This window comes from Sciurus carolinensis, chromosome 5 (genome assembly GCF_902686445.1).
Source record: "Sciurus carolinensis chromosome 5, mSciCar1.2, whole genome shotgun sequence".
NCBI lineage: Eukaryota > Metazoa > Chordata > Mammalia > Rodentia > Sciuridae > Sciurus > Sciurus carolinensis.
In genome coordinates, this window is record NC_062217.1 from 147408938 (window position 1) to 147421966 (window position 13029).

The window sequence follows — 13029 nt, forward strand, 5'->3', positions numbered from 1 at the left end:
CCAATCTTTGTTTCCCCAGCTGTCATGAGCTGAGCAGCTCTACTCAGCCACATGTTTCTGCCATGATGTTCTGCCTTACCTCAAGCCCAAAGTAGCAGAGCCAGCCATCTATGGACTGAAACCTTAAAAGCCAGGAGCACAAATAAATCTTTCCTCCTCTAAGGTATTCGTCATAGTGACAAAAAGCTGACTAATACAAGGGCAAATGGTAGACATAAAAATGTTCTCTAAATAGTACAAAAAGGAAGCAAGGTATCATAACTATCTTGTTATGTACATTAATTTATTGTTAGAAAAACAATAGAGTTAAATTGAACATTTAAATTTGAATTACCAAAGGGCAAAAATGGTGAGAGAGAAAAGATAATAATCAATTGTTTTCAAGTGCTATTTAATATTCATCTTCTCTACCAAGAGGTAGGCAGCTATATCTGTTATTTACCATTGTGTCTCTCCAAACTAAAGCACCTACTAGGTAATCAATAAACATTTGTTGAGTGATTGAAAGGTAGATGAAGAGAAGAAAGCCAAGGAGTCTTAATAATATTAAAACAAAACAAAACAACTCCCCCCACCAGACAAAAAAATCATAAAGTAATAGAAAAAGATTTGTTAAAATTCTCAAGTTCTTAATGTAGCTTTAGCACTTACTACTGCTTTTAGCAATTCATTTCACTTCTCTGAAAATGTGTTGTTTTGTCCTGTGTAACATTTACTTTATCAAGCACTTTATTTAGCATTTTGAGGTCCAATAGAACGATCTATTTGGAAGTGCTACATAAACTAAATACTATGCACATATAGGATGACATTATTGTTAATAATTACAAATGTGGGGCTGGGGTTGTGGCTCAGTGGCAGAGCGCTTGCCTAGCATATGTAGAAGCACTGGGTTCGATTCTCAGCACCACATATAAATAAATAAAAAAAGGCCCATTGACAAAAAAACTTTTTTAAGTTTAAAAAAATAATAATTACAAATGTAAACTTCCTAAGGAAATCTTCTGTCACTAATCAGTGCCAAGGAATATGCATTGTTATGCCCCTCAAAGTAAAAATAAATAAATGCAGTTTTGTGGTGATAGCTTTATTGAGATATAATTCACATGCCATAAAATTTGGTAATTCTATGTGTATAATTCAATTGTTTCTAGTATATTTACTCAGTTATTCAACCATCACCACAACAAGATGTGGAACATTTTAATCATCCCAGAAATAATTCCCCTGCCCTCTAGCAGTTATCCCAGCCCCACTTTCCTCCCTACCCCTAGGCAACCACCAATTCACTTTGTTTACACAAATTGTCTATTCTGGACATGTCACATAAAGGGAATCATACAATATGTGGTCTTTTATAACTGTCATTTTTATTTAGTGATCTTTGCCAGATTCATCCACATTAGAAAATATATCTGTACATAATTTGTTACCTTTTATAGCCAAATAATATTCCATCATATGGCTATGCCACATTTTATTTACATTCCCAACTGATGGAAATTTAGGCCATTTTTTGCTTCTTTGCTATTCAAATAATGCTGCTCTAAACATTCATATGTAGGTTTTTCTTTGTGTGAACATGTATTTTCATTTCTCTTGGATACAACTGCTGGGTTGTATGGTAACTGTTTAACTATTGGAAGAACTGACACACTGTCTTCAACAGCAGCTGTACCACTTTACATTCCCGCTAGCCATGTGTCAGGCGGGTTCCACTTCCTCCACATTCTTCCCAACACTTGTCATTTTCCTTTTTTAACTATCAGCAATGCAAAGAAAGAGCCTACAGAGTGGGAGAAAATCTTTGCCAATCATACTTCACATAGAGCACTAATCTCCAGAATCTATAAAGAACTCAAAAAACTCTACACCAAGAATGCAAATAATCCAATCGACAAATGGTCTAAGGAAATGAACAGACACTTCACAGAAGAAGATCTACAAGCAATCAACAAACATATGGAAAAATGTTCAACATCTCTAGTAATAAGAGAAATGCAAATCAAAACTACCCTAAGATTCCATCTCACCCCAATTAGAATGGCGATTATCAAGAATACAAGCAACAACAGGTGTTGGCGAGGATGTGGGGAGAAAGGTACACTCATACATTGCTGGTGGGGCTGCAAATTAGTGCAGCCACTCTGGAAAGCAGTGTGGAGACTCCTTAGAAAACTTGGAATGGAAACACCATTTGACCCAGCTATCCCACTCCTTGGCCTATACCCAAAGGACTTAAAATCAGCATATTACAGAGAAACAGCCACATCAATGTTCATAGCTGCTCAGTTCACAATAGCCAGATTGTGGAACCAACCTAGATGTCCTTCAATTGATGAATGGATAAAGAAACTGTGGTATATATATACATGGAATATTACTCAGCCATAAAGAATGATAAAATTATGGCATTTGCAGGCAAATGGATGAAATTGGAGAATATCATGCTAAGTGAGATAAGCCAGTCTCAAAAAAACAAAGGACGAATGATATCGTTAATAAGTGGATGATGACACATAATGGGGGGTGGGAGGGGTTAGTGTTAGGGTTAGAGTTAGGGTTAGGGAGGGGGGCAAGAATGGAGGAAGGAAGGACTGTATAGAGGGAAAAGAGGGGTGGGAGGGGTGGGGGGGAAGGGAAAAAATAACAAAATGAATCAAACAGCATTACTCTATGTAAATTTATGATTACACAAATGGTATGCCTTTACGCCATGTACAAACAGAGAAACAACATGTATCCCATTTGTTTACAATAAAAAAAAAAAGTTAAAAAAAAAATTTGGTCATCCTAGTAAGTATGAAGTGAAATCTAAGTGTGGGTTTGATACACTTTTCCATAGTGCCTAATGATGTTAGCATCTTTTCATGAGCTTATTGGCCATATGTATACCTTGTTCAGAGGCATGTCTATTTAGAACCTTTGTTCAACAATATTCTTTTAGTTGCTGCTTTTGTTGGCCTTAATACAAAGTGAAATGAACATAGTGAATGCTGTTCATATTTCCAAGAAGTTGGTTTTTACTGTGGTTCACAGTTGTTTTTCTTAATTAATGCACTTATTTTTAGTTTCATAACAATTTTAGGCTTATAGAAAATTGAGTGGACAGTGCAGAGTAGCCATGTAGCTTGTCCCTGACCCCAACACTTTCCCCTATTATTATTGTACCTTCTTGTGGTTTCTTTGTTATAATTGATAAGCTAATTCTGGTATATTATTTTGGACTTAAAATCCATAGTTTACATTAGGGTTTACTCTATGCTGTAAAGGGTCATAATATTACGCATTCACCATATGAGAGACCCATATGAGAGCTCAGTGTATTCATTCCTCTTTTTTTCCATCTGTCCTGCACATCCTCCCCTCCCCCGCAAAACCCTCCTGATAACAACTGATCTGCTTAAGCTCTTGATACAGCTTTGTTTTTGCTCGGAAACCACATAGTCTTAATCAAGGCTCACAGCCTTTTAAATGATAGGGAGTTTGGCTTCACTTCCTGTGAAATGTCGCTGCTGGTGTGTTTTCAATACATATGCCAAAAAAATTAAAAAAGATCAAGTCAGGATTTTTGTTCCTTTCTACCTCATCTAAATAAAGAAATCACTAGTATATCTTCAAGGTCACTGATGTGTCAACAGATTCCACCTTCACTTTTTTAGGTTACTGAAGTGTTTTAAAACGTTTAAGTAGAGCAGGCAAGAGTTCTGTTTATACCATGTCAAGTAGCTGTAGTCCCTTTCACAGTAAACAATGCTGGGCAAACAAAGGTGGGTATTTAAGAAATGAGTAGAAGGTGATGATAATTATTTATTATGTCCCTTAAAGTATTCATTACACTGCAACAGTGGCTTGATCAGTGAGAAAAACAAATGAAGACTTTGGTCATCCCAATGATTGATTAACCTACACACACACACACACACACACACACACACACACAGAGTAGCTACCTTACGAATCTTTTCCTTAACTACCTTACTGTGATACTAACCAGAATATAAGTGAGATAACATGGTTCTCCACTATAATAATAAACTCAAATAAAGAACTGATGCAATTAAAATATCACTAACTTCACTTAATAATCAAAGAATAATTTAATTTAAGTGGTTACAAAAGCAAGCGATGAATTTATCATAAATTCTGTGTGTTAAATTTAAATTTTTAGCATATATTATTTCTTGACTTACCAACTTCCCTGATTTATTATTTACTCCTTTCAAATTATAAATGCTCTCTCCAGTTGTAGCACAGGAAGCTTTAGTAGTTCAATAGTTTTAAGAATATCCTGCTTTTACATTTAGGTAATAAACTCCAGGAGACAGGAATCTCAGTTCTGTTTACTAACTGTCAGCGTGCTCTGCCAAGCCAGACCGCATGAGCGGGGCTGGAGCTCAAGGGTATCCTCCTACTCCCACCTCAGCTTGGCATAATATTTTGCAAAACACATATCCAATACATATATCTGAAATGTAAGAATGACTAAATGCCAAGGGAGTATGTATGTAGACATGAGTGTTTGGAAAAAGAACCAAGAGGAAGAAGGTGAAGAGAGTGAGAAGCCAACAGGAAGGGCAAAGGAGAAAAGCAAGCAAACAAATAAACTATATGGTTTTTCATTTTCTCTCCTACTCTTTCCCCTTCCTCTCCTTCTCTAATCATCAAACTATAACCTCTGAAAATACAGTTCTCTAAGCTCTGATCTGTGACTTAGGCTCATAAATAGTTGGCAATATATTTGAGAACTGTGGTTCAACACTTGGCTTTTACAAGGCTATTATTATTCTATATACACAAATACACATGGTCAAAATGTATAAATGTACATCTGTATTTAAATGTGCATAAATATATTATAGTACCCACACAGTTGCAGTGCAAAATTTTAATAGATGTTGACTGAATAAATAAAACTGAGTTGCCAGAATAATCAGAATCATCACCTCTAAAGGGCTAAAGTTTATAAGGTGAGAAATTTGACTTTATCAAATCACTCAATGGACAGACTACAAGGACCTGATCATGAATTTAAAATCAGAGAATAATGGGTAAATGTATATAGGTGGAATGTAGGTATGAACATATGGCACTGATTCAGTAATTAATCATGGTAGCTTTTACTTCTTTGAGAAATGGGTAGGTCTGTTTGGGAAGCACATTTTATAGTTCATAATGTAGTATAGTGATCATTCAGAGTTTTCACATTATCTTAAGGTAATTTTTATTATTTGCTCTATTCTAAAGAGCAAACACTATTTCTCCAGAGTAGAGTTTGACTGAAATTCTTAAATATCTCCACAGTTTGGGTACCAGCTTCAAATTTTTCTCAGTTTTTCCTTACTTTTTATTCATTGATGGTTAACAGAAATACAAAAGATTATAATCATCACCTGCTATTAATCAGAGTTTATAATTTATGGATATTTAAGGAAACATTTTTATCCACAGAATGAAATTGTTAAAAATCATGTATCAGTAAAGTCATTCTTTCATAGATTTTTGACATCCTAAATATTCTTAATCTTTACCTCTTGAAATTATGTATACCTTGCTTTGATATTCACTAATTTCAAAGTAGAAAAAAAAAAGGTTAGTCACTTAAAGTTTAGCCACTCTAGAAGAAACAACCAAAGAAATGTCTATTTTGGCTTTTCCAACACCAGGTATTTTCTAAAGATAAAATGAAAATGCTTGTTAACAGGGTATAAGTATATGGAAGAATGAGTGATAAAGATAGATCAGTTCTTTGTCCCTCTCAAGATCTGGACATAAAGAATACACTATTACCTATGTCTAAGATAATATAGTTACAAAGAAGAAAGTGGAAAGAAGACTGGGGAAACATGTCTAGGCCAGAAGGATGACCATGTAGATAATTTCTGAGAGGCAATAATTGTGAGGATAATACACAGGATATTGGAAAGGATATGATTCTAACACAAGGAAAACTATTAGTAGTTATAAAATTAATTACAAGAAACAGAAAAATGATTATTCTTCAGTTCCTGAAAGGTAAGCTTAGATGGGCAAATAACTTATTAAAATCATATAAAAAACAGAAATGAAGTTTTTAAAAGAATAGGTGGGGGGGTTAACAATGCTGCTTAACTCTAGACTTCCTGACTATAGACTCAAAATCATCTACAGAAATGCTTCCAAAAGCATTACTGGATTCATTCCACTTCACTGAATTTTTAAAGCCAAGGATGTGATTATAATCCGATTTATTCTTATTTATATTCCTATTGTATTATCTGTGACAAAGCCTTTCCTTCTCATAAATGATTCTTTTTGTTAAGGCCTGAATAGGCTCTTGAAAGAATTATGATAGGAATCAAGTATGGAGGGGCTAAGGTGACTAACTTTCTTTTAAAGTAATTAACTCCATCTCTGAGTTATTTAGCATAGTTTGAGGGAAGAAGGTAAATGGGGAAGGGTATGATCTCAAAAGAGACAAAAGTATATAGAAAGATGGATCCTATGACCCATACCACTACCAAATCACCACAATTATGTCAACCGAATATTACGTTTAACAAGGTCTCACACTCAGAGATCCTAAAACTTCCAGAGGAAGCATTTCTACCAATTGCTTCATAGAGAAGTTTTAATTGCTTTGGACTTACTATAACTAGTTGGGATTTTTTACAAAACGATTTTATTTAGGTATCACAAAATTTCTACAAAGAAAACAAATAAACAAAGCAAACCAAAGGCAGATCATAGTATTGTGCAGTTCAGCAGAGGTCCACCACCATTCTTAGCCTGAACTCTCCCCAGATTTCTCCTATTCTAGGGAAGGAAGAGAGAAAAAGGAATGAGGAGAAAAAAATTGAAAGTTACATCCCTTGCATTCCAATTAATGGCTACTGATAAGAAAACAGAACATTAGCCCAATAAGACCTTTCTCCTTTACCGTCTTATGAGAACTTCACATTCTGGAATGCAATAAATACATGTGTGAGCATACACCATAAATAATGTGTGCATGTGCATACATAGAGACTGTTCCAAACAAATATGGATTAGCTGTAGACATACAAGGCCATGGGCAAAAATGTTGGAATAAATTTGTAATATTAATTTTAAGAAAAATCTTGTTAGACCTGTTTTTTTCCTAAGGTTTGTTAAAAAGTCTTTTAATTAGAGAAACAGAGTATTTTCAGATTTATAACTGTCCATAATTTTAACTGTAACTTACATTGATTGACTCAATATTAGAGAGTCATGGAGTCTACAGAATAGCGTATATGTCATACATAAATATATATTATTGAGAAAACAATATAATTTTGGAAATAGTTCGTCAAACTCTGCCATGGACTATTGTTCCATGGAAAGAATGATAACAGAAGTTACACTTCCACACATGCCCTAACATGTGTGCATGCACACATATACACACAATTCAGTGAATAGCCAGGAATAACTACATTATTTTCAGGACCCCATGTGAAATAAAAGTGTGAATCCACTTTTTAAAAAGTTATCAAAATTTTCAAGATGGCAACAGCAGAGCAGTAAACCAAGCATGGTCTCTTCTAATTGTTGGATCCTATATGACTACATGGGTTACACACCACTAAAAACGCCTACAGTGCCAGTGATTCAGGAGACTGAGACAGGAGGATTTCAAGTTCAAAGCCAGTCTCAGCAACTTAGCAAGACCCTAAACAACTTAGCAGGATCCTATCTGGAAATAAAAAATAAAAGGGCTAGGGATGTGGCTCAGTTATTAAGAGCCCCTGAGTACCAATTAGGAAAAAATCAAAACTGCCTTGATTAAACAGCTTACAATATGCTGGGTAAAAAATTTCAAGCAGATTTCTATGCACCAGAACTTCTCAGAGATTTTTACATGCTAATGTGCATTGTGAATCTTCAAGAGGTTCTTATACCATATAGCATGCCTCAAATATATTTGGCCATAGCTCTTCTGAATCACCTTGTAGATGTGGTGTGGCTTCGCCAAGTCCTTAACTATTTGGTCTTTCACTATGTGCATATTTAACTCAGTGGACTGAGTTATTTTCTGAGGTAGTGTACTGGAGATGGTCTGATTGAGATTATATCCCAAACCAACTTATTTTCTTCTCCTTTATCTTGTCAATTCAGAGGAAATAATATCCTTACTTACCATTACCCAGTTCCCAAGAAATGTTGTACTTTTTGCTGGCGCTGTACTTCAACAGACTCAGGGCACTAGAACTGTTCCAGGAGTTATTGGGATTACGACGCAGTGCATTTAGAGCAAATATCAGGTGGAGTCCAGAGCAATCAGCAAAGTTATAAAGTTTGTCTAGAGACCTGGCTGGGAAGAAGCAGAGAAAGGCTTATAACTTTCAAATTAATATCCAACAAAAGGAAAGTATTAGCTGTTACAAAAAGCCTTTCTATGAACTTCCTGCTAATAAGAAATTGCACAGACAGGCTTCTAAAAGGGACAATTTCCTTTTGGTGAGAGATGCATTTCAAGGTGACTTTAGAAAGAAGCACAAAGGGGATTGGAAATGTAGCTCAATGGTAGAATGCTTGCCTAACATGTGTGAGGCTCTGGGTTCAATATCCAGCACAGGCAAAAAAATTAAAAATAAAAACAAACATAAAAACCCGGGAGAATTCCAGAGGTTGCAATTTGGCAATCATGTTTAGTCCACTCTCATAATCATCTTATTATTTGTTAACAAAAAATTGAATTGCTGATGTTTAAAATGGGACAATTCCAGAGTAGCTGGATTTTTAAACTTTTCTGGAAAAATCAGAAGATCTGCCACTGTTGCATATCCTGCTTGACATGACAGGAATAGTGTCAGGGTAAAAAGTCAGGAAAGACGACTAGCTGATGAGTCTTTGAAAAAAACTCAGTCTACCAAGACTTTCAAAAAATGTCACTCAAGTTCATGTTTCTGGTATTTTTGAGAATGGAAATACAATAACTATTATTGGGATATGCTCACTTTCAAGCTGATCCCAGATAACATTAATTCTATAACCATCTCATTTCTTCATTTCTGTTACCATCATTCTTGTCTGATCCTCATTTCCATTTGCATGAATTACTACAATGTCTGTATTTTCTTGTCTCCTTCTAGATTCTTCCCATCTTGCCAACTCATCTTCTTTCAATCACTCTTACCAGTTTCACTCACTCCTCAAAACCTTAGTGGATTCTCAAACCCTTTTCTTCCTCAGTTCAATACCTCTATGATTGACCTATAATTTTGGAGGGGCCAAGGGGGTACCAGGGGTTGAACCTAGGGGCACTTGGCCACTGAGCCACATCCCCAGCCCTACTCTGTATTTTTATTTAGAGACAGGGTCTCACTGAGTTGCTTAGGGCCTCACTTATGCTGAGGTTGACTTTGAACTCGAGATCCTCCTGCCTCAGCCTCCAGAGTCACTGGGATTACAGGCATGTGCCATTGTACCGGTTCACCTGTACTTTTTTCCCTATAATTTTAGGCATCTCTATTTCTCTCAGAATTCTCTGTTGATGTCAACCAGTTCAACTGATTACAGAATTCTTTGACCTGTTGACCTTTGCTCTAAATATTCTCCCCCTTTGGCATACCCTTATTCCATATTCCTCTTTTGAGCATATCCAGGTTTTACTTGTTCCTAAGGTATGGATAACACGACTTTGGGTGATATGTAACTATAAAAAATATTTTAGGTTAATAATTATGTACAGGGGTTCATATTATCTTAATATTCATTGTCCAAAACCCTAGAACAGAGTTTGTCAAATGAGATTCATGAAACACAAAAGTTCCACAAGAGGTCAACAGGGGTTTGTAAAAGATGATGCAGAGTGACCAAGGCTGTCCTAGTAGCAATTTTGTTATAGGTCTTTTAGTCTTTCAAAGTATAACTATGGTCATTAGATTGAGTTCATTATCAGTTTTTGAAGTGAGATGCAGTAAGTCTGCCGTTTTCAATTTCTTACATGTGTAAGAAGGCATTTTTTAAGAAACATCAAGAATAACAACAGAAATTGTCTCATTTCAGTTGAAAATAAAATCCATATGAACTATCTCACATTCTACCCAGAATTGAGCAACTGGGCAAAACAACAAAGGGCATAGGTTTCAGATTAAAGAGACAAACTTATTTATTTTTAGTTCCAAAATAGCAAAAGTAAAAAGGATTTATAGGCCTATTAAAATCATCATAAAACCAACACATGTGTATAATAATTTTATAATTATCTACATGCAACTCAGTAAGAAAATGGAATTTTAAAAAGTCTTATGTAAATTGTATCTTAGGTTGTAGTTTAATTTAAACACAATTAATAAATTTTTTATACTCAAAATAATGTTAATTAATGAAAATTTATAACTTTATTTAAATTAAACCTAAAAACCTACCTTTCAAAAATTATAACTCATATTGGTTTAAAACATTTACTTAATAAACATTACTTATATTTATATGCCTCATCAGTTTTTCAAATTCATGGAAAGTAATTAAACTAATTTCGAGAAATAAAGTTAACAACTCTTTTTTATTTTCAAGAATGGTTATCCAGAATATATATATCCCTGCACTTACAATATACTACAAGTTATATCTCAATACCATTTGCACAACAGAAAGTTTTGATAAGACTAATTTTAGGCCTACTTGGGTGAGACACACAAAAAATTATAACTTTTTTTAAAAGAAAACTTAAGTTTCTTCAATCTATACCACTAGTGTTGGTACCCTTGGTGGGGAAGGTGAAACCATACAAAAGAACAGGCTGAGGAATTGGCCAAACTAAACACATTCTCAAGAAAATATTATTCTCTATTTAAAAGAGAATCGGTTATTATTAGATTAATACATCTACAACTAATTAATCACATTAACATACTATGAGATTTAGATATGATCATTTTACATAAAAGTTCCCTGACACCTGAGAACTATTATGATATGTTCTCAAATGTAATATTCATATTAAAGATCAGGAGAAGTTCATTTTAAAGTCCTTTAATATTTGTGCCACAGAAGTTCCACTATTTTACCAGGAAAATACTCAAATGTTCAAATCACATCTTATTCATCCAAATTGTTCAAAATTTCAACTGCAGCTTATAATTTGTTGAAACATTCTTATTTTTATAATTTTTAGTTTAAATTATAAACTAAAGTTCTGGTAAATTTGTTTCAAAATTTAATACAAATGACTAATAATAATTTTAGGGAGATTGATTTGCTTTATGTAGCCTTTTCCTATAACTAATTATTTCTATATAATGTGTCAAGGTTTAGATATTAAGTGTCCCCCAAAAGCTCATGTGTGAACAAAATGTTCAGAGGTAAAATGATTGGGTTATGAGAGATTTAACTTAATCTGTGAGTTAATCCATTTGAATCAGTTAACTAGGTGGTGATTATAGTAAGGTGGAGTGTGGCTGGAGAAGGTGAATCACTGAGGGGTGCCTTTGGGTTTATATTTTTTCCTTGTTGAGCAAAGCTCTCTACTTCCAGGTGGTCATGTCCTGAGCTATTTTCCTCCCCCACACTCTTCTGCCATGATGTTCTGCCTCACTTTGGCCCCAAGGCAATTCTGCTGGGTGCTTATGGACTGGACCTCTGAATCCACGAGCACCAAATAAACTTTCCTTCCTCTAAAATTGTTCTTGTCAGGGCTATTGGTCAGAGTGTTGAAAATGCTGATTAAAACATAATGGTGCACCATGATTAAGAGGGGTTCATCCCAAGGAATGCAAGATTGGTTCAATATATGGAAATCAATAAGCATAATTCATTATATCAATAGATAATCAATAAGTCAATCCCAAAATCAATAAGCCAATTCCAAAGACAAGAATCACATGATTATCTCAAATGCAGAAAAAGCATTTGACAAAATACAGCATCAATTCATATTCAAATCATTAGAAAAACTAGGGATAGTAGGAATATACCTCATTATAAATGCTAAATATGTTAAACCCAAGGCTAACATCATTCTAAATGTTGAAAAATTGAAAGCATTCCCTCTAAAAACTGGAATAAGACAGGGATGCCCTCTTTCACCACTTCTATCCAACATATTGAAATACTAGCCAGAGCAATTAGGCAAAAGAAAGAAATGAAAGGGATACAAATAGAAAAAGAATTCAAATTATCCCTATTTGTCAATGACATGATTCTATTTTTAGAAGATCCAAAAAACTGTACCTGAGAACTTTTAGAACCCATAAACAATTTAGCAAAGTAGCAGGATACAAAATTAACATCCATAAATCAACTATGTTCCTATACACCAATGATGAATCAATGAAAGAGAAATTAATAAAACTACCCCATTCACAATAGCCTAAAAAAATACTTGTGAATCAGTCTAACAAAAGAGGTAAAAATACTTCTAAAATGAAACTATTGAACATGAAAAAAATATGAATAGGACCTTGGCGTCATGGCACACACCTTTAATTCTGGCAGCTTGGGAGGCTAAGGCAGGAGGATAACAAGTTCAAAGCCAGCCTCAGCAAAAGCAAGGCACCAAGCAACTCAGTGAGACCCTGTCCTAAATAAAACACAAAATAGGGCTGGGAATATGGCTCAGTGGTCAGGTGTCCCTGAGTCTAATCCGCGGTTACCCCCCACCAAATGGTCATACTACCCAAAATGCTATACAGATTTAATGCAATTCTTATCAAAATTCCAATGATGTTCTTCATAGAAATAGAAAAAGCAGTCATGAAATAAATTTGGGAAACTAAGAGGCCCAGAATAAGCCAAAGCAATTCCTAGGAAGAAAAAGTGAAGCAGGAGGCATCACAATAAATTATATAAATTATATTACAGGGCTTTGGTAACAAAAACAGCATAGTATTGGCACCAAAACAGACATGAAGACCAATGGAACACAAAAGAAGACACAGAGACAAACCCACATAAATTCAGTTATCTCATACTAGACATAGGTGCCATAAACATACATTGGAGAAAAGATAGCCTCTTGAACAAATGGCACTGGTAAAACTGGAAATCCATATGTAGCAGTATGAAATTTAACCCCTAACTCTC

General features: G+C 34.7%; 1 protein-coding gene across 3 annotated transcripts in view; it reads right to left on the minus strand.

Moving 5' to 3' along the window:
- Positions 1–13029, minus strand: part of Hpse2 (heparanase 2 (inactive)) — a 799708-nt gene that overhangs the window by 280445 nt on the left and 506234 nt on the right. For 2 of the 3 annotated variants that reach the window (XM_047552316.1, XM_047552317.1), the window contains exon 4: positions 8141–8314. The exons of the other annotated variant lie outside the window; for it this stretch is intronic. In XM_047552316.1, the coding sequence (XP_047408272.1) occupies positions 8141–8314 (174 nt within the window). The remainder of the gene's footprint in view (positions 1–8140; positions 8315–13029) is intronic. 3 annotated transcript variants of the gene reach the window in all.